This window comes from Choloepus didactylus, chromosome 12, assembly GCF_015220235.1.
Source record: "Choloepus didactylus isolate mChoDid1 chromosome 12, mChoDid1.pri, whole genome shotgun sequence".
Lineage (NCBI taxonomy): Eukaryota > Metazoa > Chordata > Mammalia > Pilosa > Megalonychidae > Choloepus > Choloepus didactylus.
This window is the reverse complement of record NC_051318.1, coordinates 20,120,554-20,141,481: the sequence shown is the minus strand read 5'-3', so window position 1 is coordinate 20,141,481 and position 20,928 is coordinate 20,120,554. Positions and strand designations below refer to the sequence as shown.

The 20,928-nt window shown below is 37.7% G+C and overlaps 1 protein-coding gene across 1 annotated transcript in view; it reads left to right on the top strand.

The window, feature by feature from the left end:
• RNF17 (ring finger protein 17) overlaps positions 1-20,928 on the top strand; it is a 179,264-nt gene that overhangs the window by 23,157 nt on the left and 135,179 nt on the right. The window contains exons 7-9 of the mRNA XM_037799896.1: positions 2,005-2,176; positions 3,381-3,457; positions 3,735-3,809. Coding sequence (XP_037655824.1) covers positions 2,005-2,176; positions 3,381-3,457; positions 3,735-3,809 — 324 coding nt within the window. The remainder of the gene's footprint in view (positions 1-2,004; positions 2,177-3,380; positions 3,458-3,734; positions 3,810-20,928) is intronic.

The window sequence follows — 20,928 nt, the reverse complement described above, 5'->3', positions numbered from 1 at the left end:
TGTGAATTATAGTGTTTGTTCAAGGATGTGTGCAGCTAGCTCTCATATGTTCCGAAGACAGAGCAATAGATGATGGATGATAGGGAGGGAGGGAGGGAAAGAAATAGTGATGTGACAGCATGTTAAAGTTGGTGGATTGGGCTATCGGTGGAGGGGAGTCAGGGTATGCTGGAATTCTGTGTATGGGGTTAGTATTGTTTTTACAACTGTTCCTATAACTTTGAATTTATTTCAAAGGAAAAAAAAAAAACCCGGTTGTAGCTAGGCTGAGCTATATTCGCTCACTCTGGGAATGCTGCTTTCTCCCACAGCGAGGTCTTGCAACTCATCCTGCTATTGGGGGAGGGGGCCCCTGGCATGTTGCACGGTTTTTACTTACAGATTTTATGCTGCAATCTCAGCCACTCCATGTAGTCCAGGTTGGGGTACATGTGTGGACAGTCACAATTGTCCCCCAGCAGTTGTTCCAGATTATTTACTAGTTGTTCCTGGTTGTTTATTAGTTGTTCCAGGGGACCAATTAAATTCCACACCTCTCTATGCTGCCATCTTGCCCCTCCTCAGGAGTAACTTTTAACAGGTTTGGAAGGTACTGGGTTGTCCTATGGGCTGATTTTATCAATTCAAAATGAAAAACAGTACATTTTAATATTTTTGCTATTTGCTGTCTAGTCCTCAGAGCTAACTATTAAAGTAAACAAGCTACTTACTTAAAGCAGTTAGCCCAGAAAAATATTTCAAACCCTGAATCCCTCTTATGAAATTCAAAACTTAGGAAAATGGAAACATACTATTCACTGGCCCCAGAGCAGAAACCTTTCTAATAGTAACCACTTAACAAATAATACCTTACAGTTATACCTCTCTCACTTTTTAAAAAGCTCTTTCATATGATTTTTAATACGTTAGTCTCACAAGGGAGGTAAAGTAGGTATTTCCTCCATTTTATAGTTCAAGAAGCAAGCTCATAAAAGTTATGACAGACACAAAGCATTATGTATACTTATGGTACTTGTCCATTGAATCTTAGACCAGTGCCCTTTTTTTTTTTTTCTATCTCATTAGGAGATTACTTTATTCTTCCATTTTTGTGTTACCTCACATTTGGTCTTTTAAAAATTATAACATTAAAGAGCTAGTACATGTATATGACCTTTTAGGAATCATACTAGAACTTAATTGTTGCCCCTAGCAAAATTCCTTTAAAAGATGATAAATACAGTTACTAAAATGTTTGCATATGCTCTTCACCTTCAGGGCCTGTGTCACATTTTTGTCTCTCTTTGTTGGCAAATTCCTATTTTGAGGGCTGATTTGATTTGGGGAAAATAACATTTTTCTGTAAAACATTTTTCCATAAAAGATATTTATAGACAAGTTGGGTGAAGAAATGATTGAGTAAGTTAGGCACTGCAATTTTTGGTACAAATTTTTGTAACTGTCATAATAAGGTCATTCCACCAAAGTTACTTAAAAGGGCAGGTAATGAAGGAATAAGTATATTGCCTTCCTAAGTGATTACTTTGAAGATCTGTAGTTAATTGGATATATAAGTTCTGATATGGTATTTATTTTTAAATCTCATTTTGTATTCATGTGGTATGAGTATGTTCATGGAAATTTTTAAATGTACAGGTAGACCTTTGCAAGAAGTGAACACTGATACATCTTTGTACAGGCACAAGTGACTACAGAACAGATAACCAGGATTTCTCTTAGTTAGATGGAATGATCTAGTGACCATTTTATCTCTAATTCTGTAACAGCTGCATTTGTGACATGATAACTATATCCTCCTATAAGGTTTACTTTTTCCTCTAATTATGCATACATAGTTTTAAAATGTAATGCATTTCAGTTCAAGTGCCTCCCTTAACCATATTATGTGTCATTTACGTTCAACTAGTGAAATTACCCTTTTAAATATTGTTAAGTTACTCTAAACTCACTTTGGTATAAATGTTTATGAAATACTGCAAAATAATTTTGTGATCTTGAATGAAGGAAAAAGAACCTGTGTGAAGAAATCGTAAGAAATACACGTGACTATTTATCAAATGTAATGATGACTAAAAGCTACATTGAAGAGAAAAAAAATGACTTGGATGCAGCTATGAAGATAGCAAGAGAGTTAAAATCAGCACCTTCTCTAAGGACATATTGTGATCTCAATCAGGTAATTTTATTGGTTCATAGTATGACTCATTTCTTTTGTATCTCATTTTATATGCTTTGGAATATGATATTTAGACTTAACACAAAAGAATTTATTCTTCAGGTTATCCTGACTTTTAGTGGCAATTTAGAATTATTTTCCTAGAATTCAAACATTATATTTGTTTTGCCTTTTATTATAATTTACCACTAAGGGAAATGATGCAATAAGTTCTTTATAACACGTGAATTGAAAGCAGGTAGGATGGCATTGAGTCAAAAGTTGATGCTTCTAGGGTACCTTAATGAAAAATGAGGGTAAGAGTAGCAGACTAAATGAGACTTCATCTTCTTGTCATAAACAACTTGGGTATGACTGTTAACTCTTTCGTTAAAAATTTCTTTCAAGATTCCATTCAGATTTTTCTTTTCCCATCCCTTCCCCACAATGTTCAAATCAAGAGACAGTATGCTTCAGTTTTTCCTGTCACCTAATTATGTGCCGGGGGAGGGGGTTGAGAGGTAGGGGGCAGGGCAAAAATTGAAGCATGTTTCTTACTAGATAGTTTGGCAGCACAGGGTTAGCTGTGGAGCCTCTCTTGCTGATTTCTACTTTGCTCCGCCACCAAAGGTTATGAGTCCTGCTTTGTTCACATTGGACTTCTCAGGGTCTCATTTCCCATAGATGATCAGATGTTTGGACTGAACTGCTGAGGTACCATTGGTTTCCCTTCCTCCGAATTCTGTAATTTTAAATGAATGGAGAGTTTGCTACCACCTTACCTGACCAGGCCTTCCTCCAACTGCAGTTCTAAGTCATTTCTTAGGCATTACATGTGAGGCAGTAGGAGGTGAAAAAGTGGTAAGATTTGGTCTTTACCCTCATTAACCTAGTTAGGAAGACAGCAAAAAAAAAAAAAAGAGAGAAAAACATTTGAAGATAGCGAAGGCAGGTACAAAATGAATAGAATGGTTCTTTTCTCTGATCATGCAGCTATATTCCATTTATTAGTTAGTGTTTTCTTGTTGTTATCTGTTAATGTGTATCTGCAAAAGATTTTAATCTTCTTTGGGGGGAAAAATCATATCCTAAACACATTTGCATCCCTTGCTTTTAGTGCCTAAAATTGAGCCTTGAACATGGTAAAACACCTAAAGGTTATAGTTTTCTTTGTAAAAACTTGGAAGAAAATTCACGTGTGAATGACATTTATTTTTAATTCTAGATTATCCGGACTTTGAAGTTAACATTTGAGAGTGAATTGTCAGAAGTTAGTTCTCTAAAACTAAGGAGCTCTCCTAGGTAAGTTATAATTCAGGAGTACATAACAATTAAGTATAAAAATGTATTAAAGCCTAAATTTCTTCAAATAGCAAGCAATTATAAAATAAAAATTTGGATCACAAATATTTCCCAAGTTCAACCATATTACAATAAGCTTAACTTACGATAAGTTAAAAAGTTATTTAAATGATTTCTCTCTTTTTAATTAGAGTTATTTTATGTTGGCAACTCATTTTTATTTAGAGCAGGTAATCAAGTTTTATCTGAACACTTATATGCTAATACTTAATTTTAGGTTGAATATGAATTGCAGTGAGATCATCTGTACCATCAACAATGTGGGGAAGATTGAATTTGAGGACTCAACAAAGTGAGTATTTATAAGAATGGCAAAATACTGTCTTTCAGGGGCCTATGTTATCTGAGAGACAGAAAAATTGATGTTTAGTGTTGTCCTGGTTTGAAGCTGCTATGTACCCCAGAAAAGTCCATGTCTTTTAATCCATTCCTGTGGGTGTGGACCTATTGTGGGTAGGACCTTTTGATTTGGTTGTTTTAATTGAGATGTGACCCACCCAATTCAAGGTGGGTCTTAATCCTTTTACTGATTCCTGTATGAGAGGATAAAAGAGGAAAAGCCAGGAGAGCCCAGAGAGAGAAACACCCAGAGAAATGGGGAGAGCAGTGAGAGAGGGCCCACGGAAGTTCACAGAGGAGGCCACTGGAAGCAAGAGCTGAAAACAGTGAAATCCTGGAGTGAAGGACCAGCAGGGTGGCCATGTGCCTTCCCTTGGGACAGAGGTGTCCCAGATGCCGGCAGCCTTTCTTCAGTGAAGGTGTCATCCTGCTGATGCCTTAATTTGGATATTTTCGTGACCTCAGGACTGTAAATTTGTAAGCTAATAAATTCTCATTGTAAAAGCCGACCCATTTCTGGTACATTGCATTCCAGCAGCTTTAACAAACCGAAACAAGTTTGAGTCACAAACTGAAAAATAGATTAAAGAGCAGAATGGGAGAAATCATGTGAGTTCCTCATATAATATTTTAGAATCAAAAGACTTAGGAAGGGATCAATATTTGGTGTCATATGTGCCCAAGTTTTCTTTGAGAATCAGTTAGCAAGTGTTGAACACTGATTGTGTTTTAGCACTAGCGTCTAGGTACTGAGGTATATGTTAGAAAAGGTACAACAATTAGAGGTAGACATGTAAAAAATAAAGTGCACAATTGCTGTGACAGTAGCATATTGCAAAATTTAATCAGAGTACAAAGAGAAAATTTGGTCAGTTCTTCCTGGGAGTTCTAGAGGGATTTAGGAAAGTCTTCTTAGAGGAGTTCTTGTTTTCCCTCATACTTGGAAAAGAGTAGCAATTTGGATGGAAGAAAGAGAGAGGTAGGCATTTTTAACAGAAAAATTTATGGGGCAGTGAAATAGCATGCTACATTTAAGGAACTGCATATATGATTCCATATGGCAGAGGATATATAGAGACTAAAGATTTTGTGGGCTACACAGTAGAGTTTGAATTTTCTAGACCCGTGCTGTCCATGAAGTAGCTGCTAGAAACATGTGGCTATTTAACTTTAAGTACAAATTAATGAAAATTAAAATTTAAAATTCAGTTCTTCACACTAGCCACATTCCAAGTACTCAGTAGCCACATGTGGCTACCATACTGGACAACACATTTCCGTCGTTGGAGAAAGCTGTATTGGTCAACACTGCTCTAGACCATGGAAAAGCACTAAAAAAATTTTAACAATGAAAATAAAATAATTAGATTGCATTTTAAAAAGATAACTCTGGTAACCATTTAGAGAATTATTTGGGGGAGTTTGAAGCTGGAGGCTGAGGGTTAGTTAGGGTATTATATCAGTAGACTGTTAACAAATGGTGAGAACTCAAACTTAGTAACACTAGAGAAGGACTAGGAACAGATAAAACATGCAAAATAGGAAAAATTGATAAAACTTAGTGATTGATTGGGTTTGAGAATGAGGAAAAAGGAAGTAACTTCAATGATTACAGGTATAGCATTGATGATTAAGTTGATGGATTGTGGTGGTGTTCACCAATATTGGGAATACAGGAGGGAAACAATAATGGATATGTTGAGTTCCTTGTATTTGCCAGATACCTGGGGAGATACGCCCAGAAAGCAGTTGGCTTTATGTGCTGAAATTTAAGAAGAGGGCTTGGACTTGATATCTCAGTTTAGGAGTAGTCAGGAATATAAATGTTGTAGAAACCCCCAAAAAGAAAATAAGTTCATTCAGTTGTAAGTGGTATATCTCCTGGGGAAATCATCTCCCTCAAAGCAGCGCTTCATCACCTTAGTGTACCAATCAGTCCAGCCCACAGTCTTGCAAGCTCAGAAATACATATCAGCAGATCCATGTTTAGCCAGGGAAGCTGATTTCAGCCAAGTACTTAATGGCCAATGTAACTGCCACAGTGACTAGAATATTTGTTTACATTCTCTTCCAGTAAATATACATGAGAAGCCAAATTAACAGAAAATTGTTTTGTTTGCATTCTCATTTGGAGTAAAAGGAATTAGATGAGTCAGATAGATTAATAGCATTAGGCCAAGTTAGTTTACTGCAGGCCTCTGTACCACAGGGAAGACCTTGCCAGAAGACTAGAGTACTAGTCCGTTGACTGAAGTCATCTCTCAGACAGTGCTTGATGACCGTAGCCCTGCGTGTGCCTCTGTGATTTGACTTGTGCTTCCACAGATAAACAACAACCTTTCCAATCCATTCTTTTAGATATTTTCATGGCTTGGATATGGTTCCTATCAAATATTTTAAGACTAAAAGCTGGTCTATCTCTTTAAGAGTTTGTATTGATTTTATATTGATTGTAAATTTAATGCTGAGAGCAGTCTTTTTCATTTTTCTTTCCTAGTTTTTAGGAAAAGTATCACTGTAAACCTGCCTCTACTGATTACAAGTGATAATTAAACCATGGTTTTTCCTGGGTAGAACAGGTATTCAAGTAGGTCAAGGACCATACTCTGGGAAATATTAAAATTTAAGGCAGGGAAAAAGTAACCTGTAAAAAAAAAGAAATAAGGAAGAAAGACTGAAAAGGAGCAGACAAGGTTGAAGGAAAAATAGAAGGGAGTGGTGTTCTAGAAGTCAAAGGAGAGGTTGACAGTGTTAAATGCCTTTTAAATAAGAGATACTATGAAAAGAGATGTTTAGAATGCAAGGTTGTGTAAAATTATGTGTCTCTCAGATGTTTGGACCTTTTTGCACATACATTACTTTTCTTTATATTAAATGCATGACTGAACACATCATTGCAGAGCGTGTATCATTGCCAAATCCAGTTGTCTTTGTTGGTTCTGATTTCTAAAATGCCCTGTTATATGATACAAGCTTTATGAGACTTAATCTCAGTTCTTTGATAGAATTTCTGTACATGTAGATTTGATAGCCTAAATCTTTCTGGCTATATGGAAAAGGTAGAAAAATATGGAGTAGAGTGAATAAATAACAGTGTGAATAGTCCTACCAAAAGGATTCGGATTAATGATATTTAATTAATTAGCCTAGATGAAAGTTTCTAGTGATTTGATCAGCATTTCGCTATTGACTATTTCCTACATTTTATTTTTAAACCAGTGACTTAAAAGAATAAGTAATATAATTTAAGCATAATTTAAAATCAGGCACCTAAACCAAATCAAAATGAGTAGTTTTGAGAAGATACATTTTTCAAGATCAGATCACTGACATGACTGTATGAAGTTACTTCTTCAGTTTCTCATTGATTGTACCTCTTATTTGTATTTTTTTAGAGAAGTTTTAGGTTTTAATAAATATGCATAAAATACAGAGTTCCCATATACTACCTTATTATTAACACATTGCATTAGTGTGGTAGATTTATTACATTAGGGTTTGTGTTGTACAGTCTATTTTTTAAATTATTCTAGTAGCATATATACAACCTAAAATTTCCCCTTTTTAACCACTTTCAAATATATAATTCAGTGCTATTAATTATATTCACAATGTTGTGCTACCATTACCACCATCCATTCTCAAACCAGTTCCATCAAAGCAAGTGGAAATTGTAAAATTTAAACATTAACTACCCATTCCTTACCCCCACCTGGCCCTTGGTAACCTATATGGTAGTTTCTGACTCTATGAGTTTATTCTGCTAATTATTTCATATCAGTGAGATCACACAATATTTGTCCTTTTGTGTCTGACTTTTCACTCAACATGATACCAACTTGTCGCATGTATTGGAACTTCAATCCTTTTTTTTTTTTTTTTTTTGAAATAAATTTAAAGTTATAGGAATAGTTGCAAAAATGATACTAACCCCATACACAGAACTCCATCATACCCTGACCCCCCTCCCCTGATAGCCCAATCCACCAACTTTAACATGCTGCCACATCGCTATTTCTTTCCCGCTCTCCCTCCCTCCCTATTATCCATCATCTATTGCTCTGTCTTCTGAACATATGAGAGCTAGCTGCACACATTCTTGAACAAACACTATAATTCACATATACACTTCCATGAACAAGAACATTCTTTTATGCAATCCCATTAAGCACAGCTAAGAAGTACAAGAGATTCAACAATGATACAAAGCTTACATTCTATATTTCCTTTTCCTTACGTCTCAACTGTGTCCCTTTGAGCCTCCTGTCCTCCATCCTCCAATCCCATCCAGGTTCCTCCTTGGCATTCAACTGTCATCTATTTAGACTTTTTTTTTATTTTTCAATTGTGGAAACATATACAGCCTAAATCTTTCCATTCCATCCCCTCCCTAGCATTCCATTAGTGTGATTAATCACCTTTAGAATGTTGTAATGCTCTTTCCCACCATCCATTACTAGAAATTTCCCTTCACCTCAAATAGCAACCCTATACTCATTTCTTAACTCCCCATTGCCCCTTCCCCCATTTCTCTTAACCCAAACTCTACTTTTCATCCCTATGGTCATATTCTCTGATAATTTCTTTGTGTTTACTGTGGGGCTTAAAATTAACCTCTTAAATCCATAGCAATCTTGTTTTTCTTTGATACCACCTTCCCTTCAATAGGACATACAAACTATGTTCCTATACTCCTCCATTCCCCCACCTTTATATAGTTGTCTAAAATTACGTATTTTATGTTGAGTTCAAAACCACTGATTTGTCATTAGAGTTTGTGTGTTTTATATCATGTAGGAAGTAAATAGTGGCGTTTCAATTCAAAAATTATTGGCTTCTATTTGTATTCCATTGTGGTTGGAGAATGTGCTTTGAGTATATTCAATTTTTTTTTAATTTATTGAGGCTTGTTTTATGTCCCAGCTTATGAACTCTTCTGGAGAAAGATCCGTGATCCCTAGAGAAAAATGAGTGTCCTAGTGATTTGGGATGTAAGGTTCTATATATGTCTATTAAAATTCTCTATATCTCTTTCTCCTTTCTTTGTTTCTCTGTTGGTAGGGCTTCCTTTAGTATCTGAAGTAGGGCAAGTCTTTTATTGGCAAACTCTCTCAGCATTTGTTTGTCTGTGAAGAATTGAAGCTCTCCCTGAAATCTGAAGGAGAGTTTTGCTGGATAAAGTATTCTTGGTTGGAAATTTTTCTCTCTCAGAATTTTAAATACGTCATGCCACTGCCTTCTCCCCTCCATGGTGGCCGCTGAGTAGTCACAACTTAGTCTTATGTTGTTTCCTTTGGATGTGGTGAATTGCTTTTCTCTTGCTGCTTTCAGAACTTGCTCCTTCTCTTCAGTATTTGAGAGTCTGATCACAATATGTCTCAGAGTGGGTTTATTTGGATTTATTCTATTTGGGGTTCACTGGGCATTTATGCTTTGTGTATTTATATTGTGTAGAAGGTTGGGGAAGTTTTCCCCAGCAATTTCTTTGAACACTCTTTCTAGACCTTTACCCTTCTCTTCCCCTTCTGGGACACCAATGAGTCTTAAGTTTGGACATTTTATTTTATCTATCATATCCCTGAGATCCATTTCGATTTTTTCTATTTTTTTCTCCATTCTTTCTTTTGTTCTTTCATTTTCTGTTCTGTGGACTTCTAGGACACTGAGACGTTGTTCAGCTTCCTCTAGTCTTGTATTGTGAATACCCAGAGTCTTTTTAATTTGGCCAACAGTTTCTTTTATTTCCATAAGGTCTTCTATTTTTTTATTTACTCTTGCAATGTCTTCTTTATGCTCTTCTAGGGTCTTCTTTATGTCGCTTATATGCTGGGCCATGGTCTTCTTGATGTCTTTTAAATCCTTTGCCATGTTTTCATTCCTCGATTGTTAGTTCTTTGATTAATTGTGCCAAGTACTGTGTCTCTTCTGATATCTTGATTTGAGTGTTTGGAATTGGATTCTCCATATCGTCTGGTTTATCATATGCATTAAGATTTTCTGTTGTTTTTGGCCTCTTGGCATTTGCTTTGCTTGATAGGGTTCTTTCAAGTTGTAAAAAAAAAAAAAAAGATACCAATCTAATTCTTCAGAAACACAGTTTGGTGGTGTACACTTTCTCTAACTAACCAGCAGATGGCGTCTGTGAGTCACCTATACCCCTCAAGTCAGTTCTCAACCTTGTCCTTGCAGTGTGTGGGGAAATGATTCCTGTGGGGTTCAGTTGGAGAACTCAGTTTGGGTGTGTTGCTGGAGCTGTCCGCCCTGAATGTGGGGCGTGTGTCTGGGTGGCCAGGGAGGAAGGACAGCTTTAATATTCAAATCCCCCAGGTTCCCGGAGAACAAGGCCACCGCAAGAGTCTAAGCCTTCATTTCAGTTCAGCCCCAGACCCTCTCTCTTGCTGTCCCACAAACCACTGGACTTGGCATAGCATCCCTGGGTTGTCCGAGCTGGCCCCTCCTCCCAGCTGCAATTCTCCAGGACCTCTGCTGAGGGAATGCTGTGCTACATCACCAGTGCACGCTGTCCCTCAAGGGAAGCCCAGGGCCACCGGTCCGTGCAGGGGTGCTCTCAGCCTGATGCAAAGATTGCCGAACGGGGCATCTCAAACCCCCGCTCGCACAGTTCCTCCTTCCCAGCTCCGGGACAACTGACGGAGCTCTGGGCTGTGGGCACGCCCCGGGCAGGAGTTTATCCAGCCCTCCAGGGAGCCAGCTGCTAGCCATGGGGTTTCTTTCTGCTTCCGGCTCTCCCCTCCATTCCCCCGGCCCCGAGGGTATCTGCAGCGGGCTATCCTCCTGGCCAGACACTGAGAGGCCGGCCCAGTCCCCTCTTGCTGTGTTTTACTGCATGGTTCCCACTGTCATAATTGCAGCTGCTCCTGGGTTTTTCCTTTTTTTTTTTTTGAAGAACCAGTCCGTCTCCAAATGCCAACCTCTTTTTTCCCCACACCGCCATGCGGCTGCGGGTCTTCCAGCCAGCTTACTCGTTTCAGAATGCAGACTCCCGGTTTCACCAAGTATACGGCCCTTGTGGTACTAGCAGACCTTGTCCAGCTGGCGCATCACTGTAACTGGTATTCTGGGTCACTTTCTGGTTTTTATCTAGTGTTTTCATGGAGGTGTTTTTTTTCCCTGTCTCATCTAGCCGCCATCTTGGTTTCTCCCAGTCCTTTTTATGGCTGAATAATATCCCATTGTGTGGATATATACATTCCATTTATCCATTCATTGGTTGAAGGATTCTGAGTTGTTTCCCCGTTTTAGCAATTGTGAATAATGCCACTATGAATACTATGCAACTATCTATTCAAGTTTTTTCTTTCAGTTATTTGGGATATAAACCTAGTAGTGGGATTGCCAGGTTATTGGTAATTCTATACTTAACTTTCTGAAGAAGTGCCAGAACTGTCTTCCACAGCGACTGCAGCATTTTACATTCCCACCAACAATGGATGAGAGTTCCTCTTTCTCCACATCCTCTCCAATACTTGTAATTTTCTAATTTTTAATAGTAGCCATTCTCATGGGTGTGAAATGATATATCATTGTGGTTTTGATTTGCATTTCCCTGATAGCTAATGATGTTGAGCATCTTTTCATGTGCTTTTTGCCCATTTGTTTCTCTTCTCTGGAGAAATATCTTTTCAAGTTTTTTGCTCATTTGTTAATTGGGTTGTTGGTCTTTTTGTTGTTGAGTTGTAAGGATTTCTTTTAGAGCACAGCATCTCAGCATTTAAAAATAACACTTAAAACTCAGGAACAAATGTGACTGCTGTAAAAGCTTACAATCTAGGCCCTAATTTTCTTGTAAGTATTTTCTAAATGAGACCATACAGTAATTGTCTTTTTATTTCTGTCTTATTTTGTCCTCAGGGTTCATTCACCTCATTGCATGCCTCATGACTTCATTCCTTTCTATAGCCGCATAATACTCCATCATATGTGCCTACCACAGTTCGCCCTTACACTCTTCAGTTGGTATACCCCTCAGCCACCTCCAATCATTGGCTATCGGGAATAATGCCACCATAAACATCAGTGTGCAAGGGTCTATTTGAGACCCTGCTTTCAGTTCTTCTGAGTATATCCCTAGTAAAAGGATTGCCTATTCATATGGCGATGCAATATTTAACCTCTGGTGGATCTGCTACATTGCCTTCCAGAGGGGCTGCCCCATTCTGCTACCCTACCAACACTGTATAGTTATACCTCTTTCTCCACAGTTTCTCTAGCACTTAAATCTTTCTGTTTATTTGTTTATTTATTTTGAATCTGCAGATTTTATTGAGATATAGTCACATAGCATATATTCTATCCAAAATAAACAGTGTCTCACATATCCACACTTAGTTGTACAATCATCATCATTCTCAATTTTAGGCCATATCCACTGCTCCAAAGAGAAAAATAACAGATAGTCACACCACACCAAAGAGAAAGCCCATAACATACCATAATTCTTATCCCCCCACCCATTTATTTACTTCCAGTATTGGTGTCATACTGGTAAGGTATTCCTGTTAAATATAGTCCATAGCATGCAACCAGTAGGTTTTCTTCTATATCACTCTATTATTAACTCTTTGTGCAAGTGTCATAACTTCAAAGTAGTTCATGCAAGAACTTATTTATATTTGTAATGCTTATCGGTGAGATACATGACTTTAAACAATCCCTTTCAATCATATTCATCTTCAGTATGGCACTATTACTTATATTCCCACTAACGAACTACCATCCCCTCTATCCATTCCCATAGATTTAAGTTCAACCTTGATAACAAATCTGTACCTGTTAGGTAACGGCTCCCCTTTCTCCAGCTTCTGTCTATTTCTAGGTTCCCTATGTTCTACATTTTAAGACTGAGTTTACCTTTTCTAGGGGATTTGTATTGGCGAAATCATACAGAAATATCCTTTTGTATATGGCTTATTTCACTCAGCATAGTGTCCTCAAGGTTTATCCATGTTGTCACATGCTTCAGGACCTCATTCTTTCTTACTGCTGCATAATGTTCCATCATACGTATACACCACATTTTGTTTACCCACTTGTCTGCTGATGGACACTTGGATTGTTTCCATCTTTTGGCAATTGTGAATAATGCCACTATGAATGTAGGTGTGCAAATGTCTCTTTGTGTCCCTGCTTTCACATCTCCTCGACCCTTGCCAGGTGGTAGGGCAACTCAATACTTAGTTTTCTGAGGAACCACCAAACCATCTTCCACAGCAGCTGTACCATTATGCATTCCCACCATCAGTGATTATGTGTTCCAATTTTTCTGCATCATCTCCAGCATAGATAGATTCCTGTTTGTTTAGTAGCAGCCATCTTGGCAGGTATGAGATGATATCTCATTGTGGTTTTGATTTGCATTTCCCTAATAGCTAGTGAAGATGAATACCTTTTTGTGTGTTTTTTAGCCATTTGTATTTCCTCTGAAAAAATATCTATTCGTATCTTTTGCCCATTTTATGATTGGATAGTTTGTTCTTTTATTGTAAGATTTCTTTGTATATACTGGATATCACACCCTTATCAGGTATATGGTTTCCAAGTATTTTCTTCTTTGAGTTGGTTGTCTCTTCAACTTTTGACAAAGTCCTTTGAGGCACAGAAGCATTTGATTTTGAGGAGTTTCCATTTATCTATTTTTTCTTTTGTTGCTTGTGCTTTGGGTGTAAGATCTAAGAAGCTACCTCCTATTACTAGGTCTTGAAGATGTTTCCCTGTATTTTCTCCTAGGAGTTTTATGGTACTGGTTTTTATATTTAGGTCTTTGATCTACTTTGAGTTAATTTTTGTATACGGTGTGAGATAGAGGTCCTCTTTCATTCTTTTGGATATGCATATCCAGTTCTCCCAGCCCCGTTGTTGAAGAGACTATTTTGTCCCAGTTCAGTGGATTTCGGGGCCTTGTCAAAAATCATTCGACCCTAGATCTGGGGGTCTATTTCCAAACTCTGAGTTCAATTCCATTGATCAATATGTCTCTCTTTGTGCCAATACCATGCTGTTTTGACCATTGTGGCCTTTATAAGCTTTAACATCAGGAAGTTTAAGTTCTTCCACTTCATTGTTCTTTTACAGAATGATTTTGGCAATTTGAGGCCCATTTCCCTTCCAAATAAATTTGATAACTAGCTTTTCCAAGTCTGCAAAGTAGGCTGTTGGAATTTTTGTTGGTATTGCGCTGAATCTGTGGATTAATTTGGGTAGAATTCACATCCTAATGACATTTAGCCTTCCTATCCGTGAACATGGAGTATCTTTCCACCTATTTAGGTCTTCTTTGATTTCTTTTAGCAAAGTTTTGTAGTTTTCTGTTAGAAGCCCTTTACATGCTTAGTTAAGTTTATTCCTAGATATTTGATTCTCTCAGTTGCTATGGTGAATGGAATTTTTTTCTTAATTGCCTCCTCAGCTCATTACTAGTATATAGAAATGTTACTAAGTTCTGTGCCTTAATCTTACATCCCATCACTTGACTGAATTTGTTTATTAGCTCAAGTAGCTTTGTCATAGATTAATCAGGATTTCCCAAATATAGGATCATGTCATCAGCCAATGAAAGTTTTATTCTTCCTTTCTGATTGGGATGCCTTTTATTTCTTTTTCTTGCCTAATTGCTCTAGCTGGAACTTCTAGCACAACATTGAATAATAGTGGTGAGACTAGACATCCTTGTCTCATTCCCAATCTTAGGGGGAAGGCTTTCAGTCTCTCATCATTGAGTATAGTGCTGGCTGTAGGTTTTTCATATATGCCCTTTATCAGACTGAGGAAGTTTCCTTTGATGCCTACCTTCTGAAGTGTTTTTATTAGAAAAGGATACTAATTTTTTTTTTAATTCTTTTACAGTGTAGATCAAGATGATGATGTTATTTTCCCTTTTGATTTGTTAATGTGTTGTATTATGTTGATTGATTTTCTTATGTTGAACCACCTTTGCATGCCTGGAATGAACCCCACTTAGTCATGGTGTATAATTCTTTTAATTTGCCTTTCGTTTGATTTGCAAGTATTTTGTTAAAGATTTTTGCATCTGTATTCATTAGGGAGATTGGCTTGTAGTTTTCCTTTCTTGTGTCTTGATCTGGTTTTGGTATTAGAGTGATGTTAGCTTCATAAAAGGAGTTAGATAAAGTTCCTTTTCCTTCAATTTTTTAAAGAGTTTGAGCAGGAATGATGTTACTTATTTTTGGAATGTGTGATGGTTAGGTTCATATGTCATCCTGACAAGATGATGGTACCCGGGTGTCTGGTCAAGCAAGCACTGGCCTAATCTTTACCTCAAGGACATTTGTGGCTGGTCAATAAACCAGGAAACTAGTTTATTAAAAGTCAATTGACTGCACCTGTGACTGATTACATAAATGAAGGGTGTGTCTTCCACAATGAGAGAATTCAGTCAGCTGGATTTAATCCAATCAGTTGAAGACTTTTAAGGGAGAAAGAGAGAGGACCTTCACTTCTCCTTCAGCTAGCCAGTGTCTCCTGAGGAGTTCATTGAACACCTTCATTGGAATTGCCAGTTCACTACCTGCCCTAAGGAATTTGGACTCATGCATCCTGCCCTACAGAATTTGGACTCATGTATCCCCACAATTGCATGAGACACTTTTATGAAATCTTATATTTACAGATGTCTCTTGTTGGTTTTGTTTCCCTAGAGAACCCTAACTAATACAGCATGTTTGGTAAAATTCCCCTGTGAAGCCATCTGATCCTGGGCTTTTCTTTGTAGGAAGGTTTTTTATGACAGATTGGATCTCTTTACTTGTGATTGGTTTGTTGAGGTCATCTGTTTCTTCTCAAGTCAGTATAGGTTGATGATGTGTTTCCAGGAAATTGTCCATTTCCTCTAGATTGTCTAGTTTGTTGGCATATAATTGTTTGTAGTATACTCTTATGAATTTTTATTTCTTCAGGATCCATGGTAATGATCCTCTTCTCATTTCTGATTTTGTTTATTTGCATCTTTTCTCTCTTTGACTTTGTCAGTCTAGCTAAGGGTTTATCAATCTTGTTGATCTTCTCAGAGAACCAACTTTTGGTTTTATTGATTCCCTCTATTTGGTTCTCCAGTTCATTTATTTCTGCTTTAATCTCTATTTCTTTTCTTCTACTTGCTTTAGGGTTCATTTGCTGTTCTTTCTCTGGCTTCTTCAGTTTTTCAGTTAGGTCTTTGGTTTTAGCTCTTCCTTCTTTTTAAATATATGCATATAGAACTATAAATTTCCCTCTGAGGACCACTTTGCTGCATGCCAAAGGTTTTGATATGTTGTATTCTCATTTTCATTTGTCACCAGATGTATACCGACTTACCTTGCAATTTCTTCTTTGACATACTGATTCTTTAAGAGTGTGTTGTTTAATCTTCATATATTTGTGAATGCTTTGGTTTTTGGAGGTTATTGATTTCAAGCTTCATTCCATTATGCTCAGAGAAAGTGCTTTGAATAATTTGAATCTTTTAAAATTTATCTAGACCTTTTTGGGCTCCAGCACATGACTTCTCTTGGAGAACATTCCATGAACAGTAGAGAAGAATGAATATCCTGGTGTTTTGGGATACAATAATCTATATATGTTTGTTAGGTCAAATTCATTTATCACATTGTTTAGATTTTCTGTTTCCTTAATGGTCCTCAGTCTGGTTATTCTATCTGTAGAAGATAGTGATGCTTTGAAGTCTCCTACCATTATTATTATTATCATAGAAACATCTCTTGCTCCCTTCAGTTTTGCTAGTATTTGTCTCATGCACTTTGGAGCTCCTTGATTGGGTGCATAACCATTTTTTTTTTTTTAGCTTTCTGTATTTATTTTTCAACCTTGACTACAGAAATAAATTTTCCATTCTACAAAACTTCTGCAACTTTGTGTATCCATTCAGTCTTTATCTCGCATTCTTATCTATCCATGTTTTCTATCCAGGCTTTATCCCATATTCTTTTTTTTTTTTTTAATCTTCATTTTATTGCGATATATTCACATACCACGCAGTCATACAAAACAAATCGTACTTTCGATTGTTTACAGTACCATTACATAGTGGTACATTCATCACCCAAATCAATCCCTGACACCTTCATTAGCACACACACACACAAATAACAAGAATAATAATTAGAGTGAAAAAGAGCAATTGAAGTAAAAAACACTGGGTACCTTTGTCTGTTTGTTTCCTTCCCCTATTTTTCTACTCATCCATCCATAAGCTAGACAAAGTGGAGTGTGGTCCTTATGGCTTTCCCAATCCCATTGTCACCCCTCATAAGCTACATTTTTATACAATTGTCTTCGAGATTCATGGGTTCTGGGTTGTAGTTTGATAGTTTCAGGTATCCGCCACCAGCTACCCCAATTCTTTAGAACCTAAAAAGGGTTGTCTAAAGTGTGCATAAGAGTGCCCACCAGAGTGACCTCTCGGCTCCTTTTGGAATCTCTCTGCCACTGAAGCTTATTTCATTTCCTTTCACATCCCCCTTTTGGTCAAGAAGATGTTCTCCGTCCCACGATGCCAGGTCTACGTTCCTCCCTGGGAGTCATATTCCACTTTGCCAGGGAGATTCACTCCCCTGGGTGTCTGATCCCACATAGGGGGGAGGGCAGTGATTTCACCTTTCAAGTTGGCTTAGCTAGAGAGACAGGGCCACATCTGAGCAACAAAGAGGCATTCGGGAGGGGGCTCTTAGGCACAACCATAGGTAGGCCTAGCCTCTCCTTTGCAGCAACCGTCTTCCCAAGGGTAAAACCTGTGGTAGAGGGCTCAACCCATTAAACCACCAGTCCCCTATGTCTGTGGTCATGTTAGCAACCATCGAGGTGGGGTAGGCGAATACCCCTGCATTCTCCACAGGCTCCTCAAGGGGGCACTACATCTTTTTTTTTTTTCCTTGTTTTTCTTTTTCTTTTTTTTTTAACTTTCCCTTCTTTTTTAAATCAACTGTATGAAAAAAAAGTTAAAAAGAAAACAAACATACAATAAAAGAACATTTCAAAGAGACCATAACAAGGGAGTAAGAAAAAGACAACTAACCTAAGATAACTGCTTAACTTCCAACATGTTCCTACTTTACCCCAAGAAAGTTACCTAATATAGCAACATTTCTGTGAACTTGCTCCTACTATATCCATCAGAAATTAACAGACCATAGTCATTCCTGGGCATCCCCATAACGTTAAATAGCTTATCTGTTCTTCTTGGATTATTGTTCCCCCTTCCTTAATTGCTCTCTATTGCTAGTTCCCCTACATTCTACATTATAAACCATTTGTTTTACATTTTTCAAAGTTCACATTAGTGGTAGCATATAATATTTCTCTTTTTGTGCCTGGCTTATTTCGCTCAGCATTATGTCTTCAAGGTTCATCCATGTTGTCATATGTTTCACGAGATCGTTCCTTCTTACTGCCGTGCATAACCATTTATGATTGTTATTTCTTCTTGGTGAATTTTCCCTTTTGTTAATATATAATGTCCTTCTTTGTCTCTTATGACGTCTATGCTGATTTGAATCTATTATGTACCCTATAAAAGACTGTGTCATTTTATTCCAATATTGTGGGGGCAGATCTATTTATTGTAGGTGGGAACTTTGATTAGATTATTTCCTTAGAGATGTGACCCAACCCATTCAAGATGGGTCTTAATTAGTTTAGTGGAGTCCTTAAGAGGGCTCAGAGCCAACACAGACCTCAGAGTCAACAGAGATACAGACGTTTGAAGATGCAGTCAGAAATACCCCGGGAGATGCTAAGCAAGGACTCACAAAAATAGCCAGAACCTGAAGAGAGCCAAGGGAAACCAAGGGATGAAATCCAGAGTTTGCACTGGAGAGGATAAAGAGAGGACCCACAGTCACTTTGAGAGAGAAAGCCACTGGAATCAGAAGCTGAAACAGTGCAACCTGGGCGCAAACAACCAGCAGACTCCAGCCACATGCCTTCCCAGCTGACAGAGGTGTTCCAGATGCCATCAGCCTTTCTTCAGTGAAGGTATCCTCCTGTTAATGCCTTAACTGGGACGTTTTCTTGGCCTAACAACTGTAAATTGTGAATCAATAAACCCCTATTGGAAAAGCCAATCCATTTCTTGTATATTGCATTTCAGCAGCATAGCAAACCAGAACAACATCTTTGCATTTAAATTCTATTTTGCCTTTTCAATAAATGGTGTTTGGAGAACTGGATATCCGTATCTGAAAGAATGAAAGAGGACTCCTATCTCACACCTTATACAAAAATTAACTCAAAATGTATCAAGGATCTAAACATTAGTGCTAAGACCATAAGACTTTTAGAAGAAAATGTAGGGAAATATCTTAAAGATCTAGTGATAGGAGGTGGTTTCCTACCTTATACCCAAAGTGCAAGAAATCAAAGAAGAAATAGGTAAATGGGATCTCCTCAAAATTAAACACTTTTGTACATCAAAGGACTTTGTCAGAAAAGTAAAAAGGCAATCTATGTGTGATGGTTAGGTTCATGTGTCAACTTGGCCAGGTGACCCAGCTGTCTGGTCAAGCAAACACTGGCCTAACAATTGCTGTGAGGACGTTTGAGGCTGGTTTATTAAATCATCAGTCAATTGGCTGCAGCTGTGACTGATGACTCACCAAGGGCATGCCTTCCACAATGAGAGAATGCAATTGGCTGGATTTGATCCAATTAATCAGTTGAAGACTTATAAGCAAGACAGATAGAGGACCTTCACTTCTTCAGCTGCCCAGTGAAGCATTTCCTGAGGAGTTCGTCAAAGTTGCCGGTTCGTTGCCTGAGGATTTCATCGGACGTCTTCCTTGGAGTTGACAGTTTGTTGACCGCTCTACAGAATTTGGACTCATGCATACCCATAGTTGCGTGAGTCACTTTTACAATTTGATAATCAGAGACACCTCTCATTGATTTTGTTTCCCTAGAGAACCCTAACTAATACACTATGCAATGGGAGACAATATTTGGAAACCACATATCAGATAAGGGTTTAATATCCAGGATATATGAAGAGATCCTACAACTCAAAAAAGGAATGACAAACAATCCAATTTAAAAATGGGCAAAAGACTTGGATAGACACTTTTCTGAAGAGGAAATACAAATAGCTCAAAAATGTGAAAAGATGCTCAGTTTCACTGGCTATCAGGGAAATGCAAACCACAATGAGATATCATCTCACACCTACCAGAATGGCCATTATCCAAAAAAAAACAGAAAATTACAAATTCTGGAGAGGATGTAGAGAAAGAGGCACACTTTTTCACTGTTGGTGGAAATGTAGACTGGTGCAGCCACTCTGGAAGGCAGTGTGGCAGTTCCTCAGGAAGCTAAGTATACAATTGCCATATGATCCAGCAATTGCATTACTAGGTATATACTCAGTGGAACTGAAAGCTAAGATACGAATGGATATTTGTAAACTGATATTTATAGTGGTATTATTCATGATTGCCAAGAGATGAAAACAGCCCAAATGTCTATCAACTGACAAGTGGATAAACAAACTGTGGAATATACATATGATGGAATGTTACACAGCTGTAAGACAAAATAAAGTCAAGGAGCATATAACAACATGGATGAAACTTGAGGAAGTTATATTGAGCAAAGTTAGCCAGAAACAAAAGGATAAATACTGTATGGTGTCACTAATATGAACTAACATTAATGAACAGACTTTGAGAGTTAAAGCTGAGAACACAGGTTACGAGCAGATAGAAAGATGGTAGAGATCAGACATTTGATGCTGAAAGATTATAGAATGTTCAACAGGATTGACTGTGTAAATCCAGAAATGGAGAGTGCAGTGCTGTGTGATGGTAGCACAGTATTTGTGGGTACACTGACCAAAGATGTCTGTGAGTAAAGTTGAAAGAAGAGGGCTAGGGGCATGTATGATACCAGAGGGAAAGGTGAATGATAGAAACTGTAACTTAGTGAAACCTAGAGTGGTCAGTGATGGTGACTAAATATACAAATGTGAAAGTGTTTTTACATGTGGGAGAACAAATGAATGTTAACCTTGCAAGGTGTTGAAAAGGGGATGGTATTGGGGAAAAAAATTT